Source organism: Bos taurus, chromosome 18, assembly GCF_002263795.3.
Source record: "Bos taurus isolate L1 Dominette 01449 registration number 42190680 breed Hereford chromosome 18, ARS-UCD2.0, whole genome shotgun sequence".
Lineage (NCBI taxonomy): Eukaryota > Metazoa > Chordata > Mammalia > Artiodactyla > Bovidae > Bos > Bos taurus.
Genome location: NC_037345.1, coordinates 35,888,763 through 35,908,343, shown reverse-complemented (window position 1 = coordinate 35,908,343; position 19,581 = coordinate 35,888,763). Strand labels below are relative to the sequence as shown.

The 19,581-nt window shown below is 39.8% G+C and overlaps 2 protein-coding genes across 7 annotated transcripts in view; both read right to left on the bottom strand.

Moving 5' to 3' along the window:
• CDH3 (cadherin 3) overlaps positions 1-10,088 on the bottom strand; it is a 117,251-nt gene extending 107,163 nt beyond the window's left edge. For 2 of the 3 annotated variants that reach the window (XM_010814403.4, XM_010814404.4), the window contains exons 1-2: positions 10,004-10,088; positions 2,270-2,338 (exon numbers count right to left, since the gene is read on the bottom strand). In XM_010814403.4, the coding sequence (XP_010812705.1) occupies positions 2,270-2,338; positions 10,004-10,044 (110 nt within the window). In that variant the 5' untranslated portion in view covers positions 10,045-10,088. Of the gene's footprint in view, positions 1-2,269; positions 2,339-10,003 lie in introns of those variants that run through there. The other variant, XM_024977933.2, reaches the window with a different exon arrangement.
• ZFP90 (ZFP90 zinc finger protein) overlaps positions 2,370-19,581 on the bottom strand; it is a 30,299-nt gene continuing 13,087 nt past the window's right edge. For all 4 annotated transcript variants that reach the window (XM_059877473.1, XM_059877474.1, XM_005218864.5 and 1 more), the window contains 3 exons: positions 10,428-10,554; positions 10,004-10,099; positions 2,370-6,166 (listed from right to left, as the gene is read on the bottom strand). In XM_059877473.1, the coding sequence (XP_059733456.1) occupies positions 4,515-6,166; positions 10,004-10,099; positions 10,428-10,554 (1,875 nt within the window). In that variant the 3' untranslated portion in view covers positions 2,370-4,514. The remainder of the gene's footprint in view (positions 6,167-10,003; positions 10,100-10,427; positions 10,555-19,581) is intronic.

Below are 19,581 nucleotides of genomic sequence, written 5' to 3'. Positions count from 1 at the left end.
TTAATGAACCTTGGATGTGGGATGTGAAAGAAAGGAATCAAAAATGGTTACCCGGTTTAGGGCTTGAGCAACTGGGGTTACCTTTTCTCAGATGGGAAGTTTGAGGGAGGAACTTGATAAAAGATGAGATTGGGATGGGGAGATCGTGAGTTAGTTCATCTTCGGACATATTAAATTTGGGATGTCTGTCAGAAATCCAAGTGGAGATGTCAAGTAGGCAGTTGGTTATGAGTATGGAATCTTGGAATGGAGATAAAATTTTCAACTGGGTATTTAAAGCCTTCAGTCTGGATAAAAGCCCCAGTGAGGGGGACTGTAGAAAAAGAAAAGAGGTCCAAAGACAGAGCACTGTAAGACCTATATTAAGAGCAAGGAAAGATACGGAACTTCCCTTATACTGCCAACAAAATATTCTCATTTTCCCCCTGCCAGACTTCAAACTTTTTGCCAGCCTAATGAATATGAAATAATATCTCACTGCTTTCTTTTGCAGTATTCTGATTTCAAGACAGAACATCTTTTCATTTTGAAAAGCCAATCTTCTTTGACTATCAACACATCTCCACTGTACTGTTAACAAGACTACATTAAGTACCTATTGTGCCCCTGGCATTGTGATAGCAAGGGAACAAAAAAAGTTAGCCAAATGATGTGGACTCTGCCTTCCTGGAACTCACCATCTACTTCAGGGTTGGGAGAAAAACCAATCAATCAAAAGTACAAATCATGGTAAAGTGAAGGACATCAACATAATCTATTAGAATTTAAAAGAAGGCCAATTTAGCCGGCAGTCATTAAAACCTTCCCTGATGTGACATCTGCATTTTAACAAAAAAGGAATTAACTAGTTCAGTATCTATCAAAGCCCACTGTAGCTATAAAGACCTGAGCACTAGCATCAGTATACCTAATAACAGAATAATTGTTTTCTTATCCACCCTTGCATAGAGAAATGCAAGAGGCTTTGTAGGACATAATGCCTGCCCTGGGGCCTTCCCCACACATACCCAGGCAGCAGGAGTGGAAGATTGGTTTTCTCCTGTTTCTCTTTTGTAATTTTGGGACAATTATTCCTGCACTATTATATCCAGTTCACTCTTATATGAACCTCACACCATCTGGTTATACTTATCTATACATGCTGACACAGTAACCCCATTTTAGATGTTTATCTCACTATGGGTATTTTAAGAAAAAAAATTCCATGGAAATAAAAAGGCAAGGGTGCTTCAAAAGGTATAATAAGTATTCAATGTCATTATTATAAAACCAATGCCCCAAACTACCCAAATATTATTGCAATAGTAGTGGATTTCTTAAGGGGATCATGACACTATGTAGCAACATGAAAACATTTATAAGAAGGTTTTTTATTTAAGTATGATACAAGATTTTATCTACAGTACAGGCAAATACAAATAACTGATATATTAAGAGGTGAAGGTTGTGGGTGAATTGGGGGGACTTAATTTACTGAAATAGTCAAGAAAAACCTTCCAAGATCCTTCATTTTGTTTCCACTTGGGTCTCTGATTTAAACTATCACCATATCCCTTCTTCCATTCACCCTCAAAAGCCTGTTATATGCAGCTCCTTGAACATAACATGGCTCTGAAGACATGATGAAGATTAGAGGTTAAGAGCTGTGCCTTTGCAGCCAGGCAGTTTTGGGTTCCAAGTCTGATATCTCTCTGGGTTTTTCTCCCCATTAGAAAACAAAGATATAATACATACACTGTTTCTTCAATGCAAGAAACAGATATACAACAAAAGGGGAATCATTCCATTGGTCGTGGGAAACCCACTGAATCCCAGGAAAAGCTTCGGAAATTGAATCCAGTCCAGGGACTTTAGGAATGAGAAATGAGAATACCATCATGTCACCTCATCCTCCAACAACAACAGCAGACCTGCTCTCTCTGGTAAGGAATCAGGTTCCAAGCAACTTTAGGCCTTCACCTTACCAGCCTAGCAACCTCAAATCAAAGTATCCTTGCTAAAGTCTGTTTTAAAAAAATTTCTGTTCAAAGACTCTAATTGGCTCAACAGTCCCTGAAATTATCTTTGAGCTCCTGGATGTCCTGACTTGTGTTCTTGTGGTCAGTACAGTAGGGATTGTTACAAGAGGAAGAGGGGGGCAAAAGCTGGGCAAAGACAAGATACCACAAAACCTATTAGGGGAGCTGTAAGGATTATGAAATGATGGCTGTAAAGTACTTAGCAGTGTCTTCAAGAAGTAAGCATTCAGTAAATGCTATTATTAACTCACCTGGATGTGATGAGTTTAGCAGTTAATCCCTCTTCCTTTGATGCATCACTCTTTAATCTTAGCCAAGTTCTGAAAATGGAAAAAGACAAACTGACTCCCATTCAACGAAGAAGGCTATTTATTGAAATAATACAATGATGTTCCAAGGAAGTAATTCATATTGCCTAGAAAGCTCGGTGTTCGTAAATGCATGGTGTGTGGTTGCTGGGACTAAGCAATCCTCCATTCATACATACATCCTGGGCTCCCCCTGCCAATGACGATGTGCTGAGATTCAGGGACTGGTTAGATCTAGGCCAGACTCCACACACAAACCAGTGGTCTCCTTTAGGTATCCTGGAACCAAGTCTTTATAAACTTCCGTAACAGTTATGTTGCACTCAACTGATTACAATTCATGCCATTCTTGCAAACAGTCCACTATGGGGATCCCCAAACAAAAGCAAAAAGAGTTTCTGATAGGCTTCCCAGATAAGAAGCCAATCAGTGGAGGAGGTTCTGAGTAGAATTACTGACAACATAGGCATGTCTTGGCATTGTGTGTGCACGAAGGACTAAGTGGTGAACATCACAGAAAAGGTATTTCTGAACAGTACAGAAGTCTTGGGAGGACAGATCTGCTACAGAATAACCCATCGTGTTTCATGTGTGATAAATGCACTGGGCTAGACATCCCACATTTCTGACCCCACATACATTTTTCCTGCAGAGGATTATGAAGGATGTTTCGGAGCTGCATGACATTATCCAGGATGAGACAAAAAGGATAGCTCCTGCTACCCGGCATGCAGAGAAACCAGTAAGAAAGGATTACTATATCAACACCAACCCTTACCACTCCTCCCCATGATTCATCATTAGGATGGAAAAATCTGCTTATCCTGGGGGCAGGGGCAGAGGCTCTTTCATGAAAGGTGTCAATTTCCACAGTTGCTCCCAAGTTTATCTGCATTACTGGTGCCAGTGAATGAACAAAGATTCTGGAAATTCCTTTAGCACAGTCCATGGGAGATTTTAAGGGATATTAATGACTAGAGTGGGCTCCTGACGTTTACCTCATGCTTTACTGATGGAAAAGCACCACAGAGCCAAAACTGTTAATTTTTTATGATGAAAATTTCCTTGGCACACAAAATGATACGCTATATGCTGATTCCCTTAACTGATTTAAAGGCAAATTTTATGGCAAGAGATAAATGGATTCATACTTTAGAGTAAAATTAAATTGGGGGATTTTTTTTTCTCTATGGTTCTGTATTGTTTTCCTATTGATCAAATCAATATAGGAAGCTTGGTGAGTGCTTTCCCATGGGAGGATCATGAAAAGCACAGCAGGAAGACTTAATAAATTCTATGAAACTGACCATATTTCCTGAAATATGATACTTGGGAAAAGGAAAGAAGTCATTAGTAGTTCTACTATTTACAACTTTGGTTGTAAGCTTCCAACAAGCTGCTTTAAATAAGTATGACAAATTTGCATATGTCTTGCTGCCTCTTATATTCAACTCCTGAGTGCTTGTTAAATATTTGTGCATCTGATTTATTTTAAAACTTATTTTAAAGCCCTGAATTCCAAAATATCTTTTCAGCGGCAAGACCATGGGGCCAAAGATCCAGAAGACCTGCATTTTCCACCCAGCTTTACTGTTATAAACTGTATCAGGCTTGCAAACCACTTCACATCTTTGGCTTTCAGTTTCATCTGTACAAGGAAGAGGCTGGACCAGCTGATTTAATTCTTTGAACGGTGAATTCCTGGAGGTGAAACTGGTTTCCATGGTAAATTTAATGTAAGAGCTGCAGTTGAATTCATTTGTCAAGCAATTTAAAAATGAGTTTTGGTCATCACTGTGGGAGTTTTATTTATTAAAAAAGGCTGTAAACACTGAGAGTTACAAATTAAATTGTTGAAAGTTGGTGATTCCCTGCATACATATATTCAAAAGCTTTACAAAGTCCAATATATAGGCATGTCATTTCTAACAGATTATATAAGACATCTGTAGTTGTTTTCACATGTATGTAATCAGATCTGAGAATGTGGCTTTTATTTAAAAAAAAACACTGCTAGTACAAAGATTTCTCAACACACAATGCGCACAAGCATACACACCTGCACGCATGTGTGCGTGCACACACACACAATTCATTATATCCTCAAGCTTCCTCTCCAGTAAGAATCTTCTGATACTGAATAATATTTTAACTAAAGCTTTCTTCGTATTTCTTAATGTCAAGGGTCCTAGAGTTTATTTCGTGTATGAATTCTCATATGTTTAGTAAGAGCTGAGCTTCGACTGAAGTTTTTCCCACATTCCTTACAAGCATAGGGTTTTTCTCCAGTATGGATCCTCTGATGATCATGCAGATTGGTTTTCTTTCGGAAAGCTCGCCCACATTCCTTACATTCATAGGGTTTTTCTCCAGTATGAGTTCTCTCATGTTGAATGAGGGATGAACTCTGACTGAAGGCTTTCCCACAGTCGATACATTCATAGGGTTTCTCTCCAGTGTGGGTTCTCTCATGTTGAGTTAGTGATGAGCGTCGACTGAAAGCTTCTCCACATTCATTACATTCATAGGGTTTTTCCCCAGTATGAATTCTGTGATGCTCTATGAAACTCGTACTCCTTTTGAAAGCTTTTCCACATACATTACATTGATAGGGTTTCTCACCAGGATGAGAAATAGGTTGTTGACTGAAGGCCTGTTCACAATCATAGGGGTTCTTGTCTCCAGTGTGAATCCTCTGATGGTCAGAGAAGTCTGCAATGTGACTGAAATCTTCCCCACAGGCATTGCAATGATAGGACTTCACTTCAGGGACATTGCTTTCATCTTGAGTAAGAGATGAGCTGTGCTTGAAATCTATGCTGTAGTTATTGCTTTGGTAAGGTTTGCCTCTCTTATGAATCCTCATGTGTTTGTAAAGGGATGGGCTCTGACCAAAAGCTCTCCCACATATGCTACATTCGAAAGGTTTCTCTCCTGTATGTGTCCTCTCGTGTTGGACAAGAGAAGAACATCGACTAAAAGCTTTCCCACATTCCTTACATTGGAAGGGTTTCTCTCCACTGTGTGTAACCTCATGCTGAGTGAGGGATGTGCCGTGCCTAAACGACCTCCCACACAAATTACATCGATAAGGTTTTTCTCCTGTGTGAATTCTCTGGTGCTGAACGAGAGAGGAGCTGCGCTGGAAGGCTTTTCCACAAAGACTACACTGATAGGGTTTCTCTCCGGTATGAGCGTTCTCATGCTGACCTAGGGAGGAGCTATGCCTGAAGGCCTTCCCACACACATTACATTCAAAGGGTTTCTCTCCAGTGTGAATTCTCTGATGCTCAGTAAGTTGTGTCTTCCAGAGGAAGGTTTTCCCACAGTCAGTACATTCATGGTGCTTCTTTCCAGGATAAATTCCCTGATCTGTACCGTTGGGGAAAGCTCCATCTCCTTTATGAGTTTTCTCATGTTTAGTCAGAGATGATCTGTGAATAAATGCTTTTCTACATTTATTGCATTTATAAGGTTTCTTTTTTGCAAGGATATTATTCTGATTAAGTAAGTCTGAATTATGTCCCAAATTGCTCCCAAGTGTATCACATTCACTAGATCCTGGAGGAATGTTCAGTTGTGTAATCAGGTCTGTGTTCAATCTACAGTTTTCACCAAATGTATTTTGCTCACAAGTTTCCTCTGGTGTGATTATCTTCTTCTGGGTGGATGAATCTGGCCCCAGATGTCTCTTCCAGTTTTCCTTATGCCTTTCTAACTGGCCACTAAGGTCCCAAGCATCTTCTCCCGTGGTATGTGAGAGCTCATCTGTGCTAAGGGATACTTTAGATATACTCTGCTGCAGATGTGAAGATTTGGCTTCAGGCCTGGTCTTCCAGTCTGAAAGAAACCCAAAGTGCAAACATCCCCTATTCCCCTCTGTTAAAACAAACTGCTATAGTAGGAATGAAAAGACAGCAATTATATATCACTTTGTTTTGAAATTAGTCCAATAACTTCAAAAGAAGACCCTGAATGGAGAAAGGAAGAGTGGAGAGAGATGACAGAGCTATCATTGCAGAGCTATCATGAAGGATAAGTCCAGAATGAGAAAGCCCACATAGGGAATAAGGGAACCAGTTAGCATGAGAGAGTTAGGCACAGATACAAACAGAATAGGATCATAGTCTTTCATGCAGAGTCCTATCTGCTATTCATGCCTCTTTGTCCATTTTACAAACTGCCATGGAATCTATCTTCCTAATACATTCATTTCATAATTTCTTTCAAGTCATTTCTGAAGCTTCAGATCTTCAAACCTTGCTGAGAAAATATGTAGCTAGTGAACTAACTGAAATGATTCTTTGACATAACTGGAGATAGAGGGCTATACTTCCCAAGCAGATAAAAAAGTAATATTTCAAGAGGCAAATCATCCTTGCCCTTACAACTAGAGCTGTGGTTTTAGTCTATTTGAGTTCTGATTTTACATTAATCACCTCTCTTAACCAAAAACAATTTATTTTAATCTGCCTAAAAAATTGACCTTTAAACCTTTGTTTAACCTCTGAATACTAACAGCAGAAATTAATTACTGTCTAGGTTCTAAGAATGGTAATCTTTTAAAAACTAAGGGGAGGGAGGTTTCTGGAATGCTGGAGATGTTCCGTATCAATAGAAGTTTGGGTTAGACAGGAGAATGCATTTGTCAAAGTGAAATAAATGGTGCTTATAAGAGGTGTAAATTTCACTGTAATGTTTTTTTAAATAAAAAAAATAAAAAGAACTATGAACAAATATTGAACTCCAGTCAACTATATATATGCTGAGGTATACAGGGGTGAAATGTACTCATGTCTGCAACTCATTAGGAAATGCATCAAAAGAAAGACAGATTAACAGATGGATAAAGAGATATGTGATAAAGCAAATATAATAGGTTACTACATAACAACAGGTTAACAATTATAGCATCATGGTGGTAGTATACAGTGTTCACTGTATAATCTTTTCAACTTCCCAAATGTTTGAAAATTTTCATATAAACATTAAAAGGGGAAAAAAAGAACCAGTAACTAAAGAATCCTAAATTCCCAAATTCCTTACCCTGGAACAAGACTCAATTCTAAATTCCTGAAGACAGAGAATACTTTGCATTCCTTTTAGAATATTTCTCAGTGGGACATTCAAGAAATGTTTGGTGAAATTAATGAATGAGAAAGTTCTTTCCCCAGCAAGATTCCATAACAATCAATAATTTTCTGACTGCCTTCTATATGCTCTGCAACACAGAGGGAAGATATTTAGAAACATAATAAATAGACACTCCAGGAGCTTAAAAATCTAAGAATAAAAACAAGACAATCTTTTGATGACTTAAAAAAAAAAAAACCAATAGATGGCATGTAGTAAATTTGATTTTGTGTGGTAGAGATTATATAAATGGTATTTGTGACCAGGGAAGAAAGAAACAAGTATATTAGCATATATTAGGTTTTATGATTGAGAGAGACCTTGACTTTATAGATGGCTTTGGACAGAGAGAAACTATTATCTAATGAGGGAAATTATATGCTTCTTACAGAGAACATCGGAAAGTATGTAGGGGTGAAATGTACTCAGGTCTGTAGCTTCAAAAAGAAATTCAGCCTAGTGGAGCTCTCTTTGGCAGGAATAGAAAGATATTACTGGAAGGTATGATGGGGACCTTTAAATCAAGGGAGTTTCTGCTTCCTATAATGAGGTAAAAGGTTCTTTCAGAGAATGGTAGTTTATGAGATAAAGCATTAAAATCCAACATGGTCCATGACATGATGAATAAACAAAATGTGATATATCCATACAATGCAATATTACTCAGCAATACAAAGGAATGAAGTTCTGATACATGCTACAACATGAATGAACCTTAAGCTAAGTGGAAGAAGCCAATCACTAAGGGCTACATATTATGATTCCATTTATAGAAAATGTCTAGAATAGGCAAATCCATAGAGACAAAAAGTAGCTTAATGGTTGCCAGGAGCTGGGGGGAATGAGGAGTAGAAAGTGACTGCTGATGGGTATAAGATTTCTTTTTGGAGATACTGAAAATGTTCTGCTTAATTAGATAGTGGTGATGGCTGCACAACTCTGTATTTATCCCAAAACAACCATTGAAATGTACACTTTTAAAGGGAGAATTTTATGGTTTGTCAATTATACCTCAATTAAACTATGATTTTAAAAACCCAATATGGATTACAAAAAGATAGAGTGAGCAATTTCAACTGGGAATTATAGTAATCTAAATCTGAGGTGTGGTTTAAGATGTCGCCAGTCCAATTTAAAAGGCAGGAAAATCTAAGATATTTCTCAAAGGAGGAAAATAACTTGGATTGAAAGAAAAAGACTAGACTGACTGTGGTTTCTGGCCTGAGGGACTGGCAATCTGATAATTCCTAATGGGCAAGAGGAGACATGGGTAATAGGTAAGGTAGCAAAATGTGCTGACTGGGGATGCAAGATGATTAACTTAGACTTTACATCTTTAATAAGAACTCTGTGGGACTTGCATTGGAGGGGTCCTGTGGGAAGGGAAGAGAAAAAAAAAAAAGTAACCAGGGTATAAGTAAGGACAATTCTGAGTCTATAGCACAGAATAAAGACTTGTAACTATCAGAAGGCAGGCACCCTTTTATAGAGAAGTAATATAGAATGGGCTTCCCAGGTAGCTCAGCTGGTAAAGAATCCACCTGCAATGCAGGAGACACTGGTTTGATTCTTGGGTCTGGAGAGTTCCCCTGGAGAAGGGATAAGTTTACACACTCCAGTATTCTTGGACTTCCTTGGTGGCTCAGACAGTAAAGAATCTGCCATGCAATGTGGGATACCTCGGTTTGATCCCTGGGTTGGGAAGATGCCCTGGAGGAGGGCATGGCAACCCAGTATTCCATGGCATTCCAGTATTCTTGCCTGGAGAATCCCCATGAACAGAGGAGCCTGGAGGGCTATAGTCCATGGGTTAGGAAAGAGTCGGACATGACTGAGCAACTAAGGACAATATAGAAAGAATGGAGAGGAGGCCAGAAGGCAGGCTCCTAATCCTAAAGACAGATTCACTAGGAGGGAAAAGCAAGAAAAGCCAAAGACCTAAAGCCAAGAAGCACTGAACAAGTGGGGAAGTCAGGAGAGAAGGATACTCTAGGAACTTTGGAGGGTAGAAATGAATCAGATGGGCAGGAATGCAGTACAAGAGGAAGATAGCATTGCTCCCCAGACAGGTGGAACAGGAGTGCAGTCAGGGAAAGAAGTCTGGAGGGAGGGAGAATCAAGATTATGGGTATTCCTACAAGTCTGGGGCATTGACAGTGAAAGCAGCAAGATGAAACAAAGAGGAGACATGGGAGTTCAATTAATGTCTGAATGAGTAAGAAGAGAGATCTCCAAACAATGCAGGGAGACTGAGGATACTAGAGGAGAAAATGATCCAGAAGTAGTGTTACAAGACAGGGAGAGATGGCATTCTGACTAAGACAAAGGGCTACTTTCAAAAAGGAAAAAGGGGTACCTTTTCCTCCGAGACCTATCAACAGCAACACGCCCTACTGGAGAAGGGAGACACACAAAGGTGTCATCCAGGAGACGGTGCAGCTCTTCTACAGATGGAGGAGCTCCCAAGGCAGCAAAGTGAAGGTGCCTCCCTCTCCCTCAGCTGTGCGACATTCGGCACTGATTCTTGGATTCTCCCTCATTTACCTGGACAGACAGGTCTTTGGATTTCTCCCTCTGCTATCCATGGTTCTTCTCCTTGCTCCAATTTGAAGATCACCTCTGGCTTGGAAACTTGATATCCTGCTCACAGGTAAACACATAAGATTTGGTTGTTTATGCAAGTTGACAAAAGAACCCTCTAAAAGTCAGAACTAGGACTTATCCTCAGCAACTCTGAAGGGAAAAAAAAAGGTGCAATTTGAGGAGTCATGCAATCAAATGGCCTATTTCTGGTTCCTATTTACCTAAAAAGCAGGCTCAGAAACCCATAAAGCTGGGTCTCAACAAGATGAACAAACTCTAACCCTGAACACCCTGCTCACAGTCACCCAAACTATGAGCCCCACAACCTGATCTTCTGAGAAAGGGAAGACCTGCCAATACATAGACAAGAAGATGTGGTCCTTACCAAGAGAAACCAAGTGGCTATAGTTCTCCAACATCACATCCCTGTACAAGCGCCTCTGAGCAGCATCCACGTGGTGCCATTCTTCCTGGGTGAAGTTCACAGCTACATCCTTAAATGTCAGTGATTCCTGTAGGAACACATTCTTGCTCAAGTAGGGATCAATCCCACAAATGTTCCCATGGCAATACTGGGAACCTACTATAGGGTCTATCAAAAAAGGTGATCACGTTTGATATCCTGAGGGTGCAAAGTGGGTTAAATATACTAGTTGTCACACAATTTTATAGAGAATCTAATATGGCATGCAGGAAAGTCACAAGAGGCAATATATTCCACAATCCTGTACACCTACTTAGCTTTCATCTTGTTCCCTTCAAAGCCAAGTCTGTCTACATTATCACCAATTCCTCACTGCCCATGCACTGTCTTTGCTACAAAACCCAAATACAGCAGGGAATAAAAAGTGACTGCACCCCTTCACCCCCATTGCCAATCCCACTAAACTCCCTACAAGTAACTACTATTAACAGTTTGGTGTATATACTAAGCCGTCCCTTTCCATGCTTCCTTCACCCCCTCCCCTCCCCCACAAAGTCTTGTTTTATGAACTATCATTTATATTGTTCTACATCCTGCTTTTTAGATTTAGCTATGCATCTTGAAAGTCTTCCCTTAGTGCTTTGTATACTTTTACCTCATTACTTTCAATTGCTTCACAGCACTCCAGAGTGCATTTGGAGTTCCATCACACAACCATCACCTAAAACTCACAGTACTCCACTGTGCTATGAATAAGATTCAAGCTCGCCCCATCCCTCACTGGGCTCTGGCCCTGCTGGCCTTGCTGACCCCTGAACATATTAAGCTTCTTCCCACCCTGAGCGCTGGATTGCCACATGGCTGACAACCAGTCACTAGTCCTTTAGGTCTCACATCCAGAATTGCCACCTGAGAAAAGGTGTCTCACCACCTCCTTCTCATTTACTACGCATCATATTACCATGCTTAATTTTCCTCCTAGCACAGACAAGTATCTCTCACTGTCCAAATTCCTGCCACCTGAACTTTAACTCAGGAACGAAACAGATGCAGATTTAAAAGGATGCTTGTACTTCTAGTAATTATCTGGAATTTCTTATTAGCTTTTCTGTCTCCCTGACTGCACGTTCTGTGAGAATAGGGACTTTACCATCTTATTCAGTTATATGCCCCTCAAGTGCCTAAAGTGATACCCAGCAAATAGTGGATGCTGAAAAAAATACTTGGTGAATGAATAAATGGACCAATTCCTTTTGGATATTTGTATTAATTCCAATATTTTGCTATTACAAGCATCACTGCAATACATCCTTTGAGCAAATATGCTAGAATTTCTGTAGGCTGGCTAGCTAGAATTAGAAATGCCAGATCAGAGGTATTTTGCAAGCTATACTCCCCTCCAGTCACTCCTTCCTTACCCCCCACTGAAACCAGGCTGGCTAAGGACTCCCATGCCTCTGAATAGTCAAGTTCTGTTGTTCATGTGTTGATTTCTGTCTTGCCTCACCAAGCCTTGTTAAGACACCTGTCATCATGCTCAATATGAAATACGTCCTTTGGTCTTGGTGAAACGGATTTCTACCTCAAGAAGTACATAATAAAGTATGTAAAGACGATCAGCAGTAAAGCAAAGCCATGAGATTGCTGGAGCAGTGAGGGAAAGTTACATGGTTTCTGCCTGATTTCATGCCCTCCCTGTGTGCTGAGCTATAACTGAACCTAAGGAGTTCTTAGGTTCCTGGAAGACATCATCCTCTCCCCACCCTCCTGTCCATCTGACCCTTGCTAATTACATTTCACACTTTGGAGGTAGATTAGCACATCTTCACAGAGGTCTTCTATCTCCCAACAGAGGGTCAATCCCCATATGATGTGCTTTAAGCCGCTCTGCAAATCCACAACTATTTAAACAGACCTAGTAATCTATTTAATCCTTGTTACCACCCTTATGGCAGAAAGCGAAGAAGAACTAAAGAGCCTCTTGATGAAAGTGAAAGAGGAGAGTGAAAAAGCTGGCTTAAAACTCAACATTCAGAAAACTAAGATCATGGCATCTGGTCCCATCACTTCATGGCAAATAGATGGGGAAACAATGGAAACAGTGACAGACTTTGTTTTTCTGGGCTCCAAAATCACTGCAGATGGTGACTGCAGCCATGAAATTAAAAGACGCTTGCTCCTTGGAAGAGAAGCTATGACCAACCTAGACAGCATATTAAAAAGCAGAGACATTACTTTACCAACAACTGTCTGTCTAGTCAAAGCTATGGCTTTCCAGTGGACTATAAAGAAAACTGAGCACTGAAGAACTGATGCTTTCGAACTGTGGTGTTGGAGAAGCCTCTTGAGAGTCCCTTGGACTGCAAGGAGATCCAACCAGTCCATCCTAAAGGAAATCAGTTCTGAATACTCATTGAAAGGACTGATGCTGAAGCTGAAACTCCAATACTTTGGCCACCTGATGCAAAGAACCAACTCATTGGAAAAGACCCTGATACTGGGAAAGACTGAAGGCAGGAGGAGAAGGGGAAGACAGAGGATGAGATGGTTGGGTGGCATCACCGACGTGACAGACATGAGTCTGAGCAGGCTCCAGGAGTTGGTGATGCACAGGGAAGCCTTGCGTGCTGCAGTCCATGGGGTCGCAGAGTCGCACATGACTGAGCAACTGAACTTCCTAGTTAGATGGTGAGCATTATGAGAGCAGGGGCCGTATTTTTTTTCTTTTTTTAACTCTAAAATACCAGTGTCCAGTAAGTATCTGACCTAACACTAAATATCTGTTTCCAGACTGAGCTGAGCCTTAAGGAGACGGCTGAGATCTGAATTTTAAAGAAAAGGGAGTGGCCCCCATCTCCTAGTGACTGAGGTACATGATCACATTCATAAACAACAATGGTTCCTCCCTATCATATCTCTGCTCAACACTGTGGCTGTGTCTCCACAAGAACAGTGAAGGGCTGAAAATGTGGTAGATTTTTCTGACAGAGGTCAGGGATCTGACTGTGCCAGGCAAGATGATGCTAGATTAAAAAAGAAAAGAAAGACACTAGATATGTATTAGGTACCTGGCTTTACCATATGCACTGTGGTAGAATAAAAATGCAAATGAAAAACACTGCAGTCTTTGAATAGGTTTCAGTTTATTTTAAAATGTGTTATTTATTACTGTGTATTGTGAGGTACACAGTAATAATACACAGTAAAGTGAGGTGCTACCAATGTTCTGGGCACAGGAGAGAAACTTTAAGGAAGCTTATGTACTGGGCCTTGAGGGGTAAGTACCATTAGGAGGGGAGAAGAAAGAATGGGAATCCAGTCCTGGGATTGACAAATGAGAGAAGGAGGCTGGTCTTGGGATGCAGATGACCAGCAGGGAAAAGGTTTGGATCAAAGCAGACATTTTAAGTTAGGTTGTGAGAAGTAACACCTTTCCATTCCTACTCTGTCCTCTAAACATATAGCCCCTGTGGTTTAGGAACAGAGTTGCCAACCAACCTGTATTCCTTTGCTTAACTGGTTCCCTATGTTTAATGCATGGACTCTTGACTTTATTCTGCTTCCCCAAATAGGCTGAATGAATAGTAAAGTATGTGCTGACCAGTAAACATATGTCTAGTCCATGCCACTCATCACTTCTTGCCCTGGTTGGACAGCTAACCTGTTTCACTACTCATGGTTTCACCAATTCTTTCCTATGTACTATCAGAGTCACTTCTCTAAAACACACATTTGATCATGCATACAAACCCTTAATTTCTTCCCACTTTTCCCAATACTTACTGCCCTCACTCAGCGCATGCCACCATCATCTCTTACCTGGATCACTGCTACAATCTCCTACCTTGTCCCGCCTTTTCCACTCATGCCCCACCCATCTCAAGTCTGTTTTCCATATAACAGCTAGACTCATCTTCTTAAAACCTTTCAGAGCAGGTCATTCCTTTGCTTCAAAGCCTCTGATGGCATCCCAATTCACCCCAAGTAAAAGTCAGTCTCTACAGTAGCTACACAGTCCTTCACAATCCGCCCCCACGCCCCGTCTCCCTGCCTTCATCCTAAACCTCATCTCCAACCTACTGCTCTCTTACCTTCACTCACCCCACCCTCCTAACAACTGGAACACAACACACATGCTTCCACCTTCAGGTCTTTGCTTTGCCTGTTCCTTGACTTGGAAGTCTCTTCCTGCAGATATGCACACGGCTCCCCACTCAGTTTCTTCAGCTTTTTGTTCAAATGTCACTTCACCAAAGCAACCTTCCCTGACCACATCATATAAAATAGCACCCCCCCCCAATCCTCAACTGTCATTCTGTTCTTTTCCCTTTTCATAGTCCTTATACCTGATACGTGACATTTTCATTTGTTTACAGGCTGCATCCCACAGCAGAATATAAATTCCAGGAGTGTAGGAATATTACCTATTTTCTCTATAGCTAATAAATATTTAATAAACTTTCCTTGAGATTAAAAATTGGACTCCTTGCTGTGAGCTCCTGAGCCCTTCCTAAGTCCTCACCTAATCCCACAGCCTCAGCTTTGGCTTCTCTTTCCCTTGCGCACCATGGTTCAGTGTGGAGAACATTTATACCTCCTTGACACAAAACGATCTCTTTCTCTTGTGCAAGTTCTGCTTCAAAAGGCTGGTCTTCCCTTCTCTGCCTGACTAACACTCTCACCAAGACTCAGTCAAGTTCTCCCCTTGACGCTCTATTCCTACCTACAGCTCTGGGTTAAGTCCACCCCCACCACAGCTCCCTCCCTGGGTTTCTCTTCAGCACAGCTCGTAAGACTACATAAATTACAGTGACTGTAACCTAATTGTTCAGTGGTCTTCTAGGGGGTCAAGTTCTTTGTCTTAGGAACCTTCAAATCTTCAGAGGCCAGAACCATTTCCGGACATAAGGACAGTCAAGAGTTTGCAAGATTAAATAGGTAAAAAGAGCCTTGGTGTGAGTCAGCCACTAAGAATTAGATCAGCTTTAGGGCATTCTAATGCAAGTCACACCTCAGACTGTAATGATCCAAAGATGCCTTACAAACACTGCTTATCCTTCTTCCAGATATAACTGGAACTCATAATCAATAAGTTTTAAAAATTAACAAGGAGTATTAAATATTCCCCTCCCTCATGCTGACATAAAGAGGACCTTGGCCAAAAGATGGAGCCCAAAGCAAAGAACTGGAAACAGCACATGCTAAGTTGAGAAGGCCCAATGTCATGGGCCCCTAAAAGGCTCCACAACTAATAAATGTGTAGTTTCCTTAGGCAAATCACACACATCTCCTGGAGATCCAATTTTCTCATCTATGACACAGACTCCCTGAACTGAAGAAATACGAGTTCTACCAGCAAAAGGGTGAAAGAGTATATCCAGAAAGGACATTTACAACTGTAAAGCGACAGGTTCCTCCAACTATACCCTATACCAACCCTGTAGGAGAACTCCCCTAAAACTAATACTCAGGAAACTTTGTAGTTTTAAAACTTTGCAAAGCTGAAAACCAGAGTCTGGCAGCTAATGAGTAAAAATAATCTTAATTATTTGTTATATATTTTAAAATATTATATTTATACTATATGTAATCTTTATTATATTTAATAGAAAATGTAGTATTTAATTAGGTATATTATATACAATTGGCCACACAATGCCCTAACGCTCTAGATCTATGCTGTCTAATACAGTATCCACTAGCCACATGTGAATACTGAATACTTGTAATGTGGCTAGCCCAAATTAGGACATGCAGTTAAGTGTGAAACAATGGATTTCAAAGACTTAGTACAAAAAAAAAAAAAGTAAAACATGTCATTAACCATTTTAAAACGCTGATTCATGTAGAAATGGTAAGATTTTGGCTATATTAGTTTAAATAGTACACATTACTAAAATTAACTTCACCCGTTTTTTTAACATTGTGGCTACTAGAAAATTTTAAATTATCCATGTAGCTTGTATTATGTTTGTTTTGGATAACACTGTTCTAAATTGTTCTAGATCTCCACCTCAGGTCATTCTCTCTAGGTGACTGAATCATCTTTCTAATTTTGCATCCTGCCATACATCCCATGCTTTCCACAAGTGGACTCTTTGCCCTGACTATATTATTACTCTTTCACGTTTCCTTGCCTTTGCACATCCTGTTCTGACCATTGTTTATTTTCTTCCCTCAGCTCTAGACGAAAAATTCTGAGTCATCCTTCTAGAACTAGTTCAACAGTCTCTTCCTTTCTGAAGCTTTTCCAGATCCCGCATCCTCCCCCTGCCACCTCTGGTATTTGGTCTCTATCTCCATTTCAGAACTGTACTTATATTTTCATGTTTTTCTCCCTCAACAATTTCTCAGACTTTTCACTTCAGTATTTTCAAAACTATGTATGTTGGAATTTTCCAGAATCACATGGGCAAATTACAAAAATTGGCCAAGCGTGAAGGGCCCTACCAGGCAACATTTAAAAGCCCCTCATGTGATACATCATAAAAAAGCAACAATTAACATTTATTGAGCATTCACCCACACATCCTCTCACTAAATTTTCTCACTGACTCCTTACTGCCAGCCCACAGGAAGCAGGCACCTTCTCCTGACTGGTTCTGAAGGGCGACTCTGGCTAAGAATACCACCTGGCATAGAGCAGGCATTCCAAAAATGTCTGCTGAGTAAATGAAAAGGGTCTGGGTAGTTCTTACCAAAGGAAAATGAGGAGTTATTTTGAGGGTTAAAAAATATAAAAATTAGTGAATTCTGATCTTGAATTATAAAAAGCAGGGGTAAATGGCAAAATGATGGCATTAATAGCCAAATCTAAAAGCTGGCTCCTCTGAAATACTGGCCAAACAGAAAAATCTCTGACAAATCTAGTGAGAGAAGAAATAAAAATAAATAAAATTTTAAATAAGGAGATACAAATGTCTATTGCTCAGGCATATACAAACTAAGGAAGATTTTTAGCAAGAAGACCCACCAGCAAGATTTTCTGATGTCCAGATAGACAAAGAAAGATACCTTGGTTTTGGTGATATGTATAGAACAGGAGCCTGCCAGTAGGATTTTTTTTGAATAATCCTGAGGCAGACTAATTTTGAGTGGCCTGTTCTGAAATGATGGATCAAAGGGGCAATGCAGGTCGCCTTGAATGCGACTACTAGGTATAGTGGAAATGAGTATGGAACACAGTTTCTGCACTACCAGTGTTTAACAGTTCGGCCAAACGTCATCCTGCTGTGAAGAGATTTATAGCACCCAACTTTACTTTTCCAGATAATTAACGTGTTTCATATGTGATAAAATGTTTTTCTTTTTTTTGAAAAGCAGAATATTTATATACAAACATATACACTAGATGGAGCTTTAAAAACACAAATAGATTCTACCACGGGGTAAGATATAGTAGTTTGCAGCGGACCAGAACAACAACAAAAGCACTCACAAAAAGCATCTAGTTAAATGCAACTTATTGGTGTAAAAACAGAGAAGGCTAGAATGTTAAAATTCAGGAGAGAAGTAAATGACAGAAAGGATATGGGAAAATATAGTTGTTTTTCCTGGGGGCACTCGCCGATTTTGGCTACAGGAAGGAAACTGAATATTGAGCTTGTCTCAAGCAGAGGGCTATAGCTTGCGGGGGTCACAGGTGAGGGTTAAGGGAGATTAGAAACCAGGGAATGGCAGAATTTTGGCAATCAAGGCTGGAGTGAAAATTAGTCTCTTGAAATTTTCAGAATACTGACACAGGGCAGGAACTTGAAAAATCTAAGCTGAAAAACAGTATTGGGGGAAAAAAATGAACAGAATTCATGAACTGCCAGTAGAACAGACTCTTGGAGAACACAACATGCTATCAATAAAAGCACAAGGTCATCCCAGAGGTAGATTGTATCTTATCAAAACTGCAAATAATCCATGACTCATATTTAAAAATCTACCTAGAAGGAAAACTCAGAAACAGATGTCTTCACTCACTGTAGTTATTCTAAACGTTTAAAAAAGAAAGAATACCAAACCTTTATAAACTTTACAAGAGAAAGGAAGGTGGGACCTTTCCTGTTCATTTTATGAGGCCAGTACAACCTCAACAACAAAACCTTTAAGACATTTCAGTAAACTAAAGTTATAGATCGCTTATCTTATGAATTTAGATGCAAAATCCTAAAATCAAAAAAAAAAAAATTCCAGCCATATCAATGGAAAATATACCTTGACTAAATGATGTTTATTAGAGAAATCAAAGGATGGATTTAATATTTAAAATTCAACTGACTTAGCCTTCTACTCCTCTTTATCTCAGATTCTCCTTTCTCCCTTGCATTTTGTACATTTCTCTTCTGCCTTCCCTTCTCAGAGTTGAAGAGTCAGAACAGCCCTGCCTTGGAAGATGAGAAAGGTGGTGTGGCAATGTACCCACCTGCATCAAGAGTGCTGAGGGCAGGTGGAAGAAATGGTTAGCATGGCTGAGATACCAGTAACACTGAGCAGATAAGTAAATGTATTGAGGATGTTGAGAGCCTGGTTTCTCACTGCTGGAAAAAATTATCTAATAAAACTGAAAGGACAGAAGCTAGGAAAACCACCTGGAGTACTGGACTGGAAAGTAACTCAAAATTTTAAATACACAGAAATAGTTATATTAAAAAAAATAAGGGGATAAACCAATAAAATACCCAACAATGTGTTAAGAAATGTGAAAGATCTTAGTGAAGTGGGTAATTTTAAAATCCTAGGCCACCAATGTTGACAGAAAAAAGGAGAGACAGTAATTGAGGAAGAAATAGAGAAAGTCATCCTTGCTATAAAAAGCCTGGATCCCAATATTTTATAGGTAAATTATTTCAAAAGACAGAACTGAAAAGCAATCAAAATGTTTCTACAAATTAACTGTGAGCATGCCACCAAAACCTGCCAAAGAGCCAGCTCTTGCTCTGAGGGTTGCGTTACTTAAGAACACAGATGTAATTTTAAAAAAAATTGTTTTAATCATCTATTGTAACCAATGGGATTTTATTCCAGTATTAATAGTAGAAGCATTAGAAGCAATTTAAATGTTCTATGAGAAATGGTTAATTTTGGCATGTATTTTAAGCAATATAAAACAGCCTTAAAAATGATT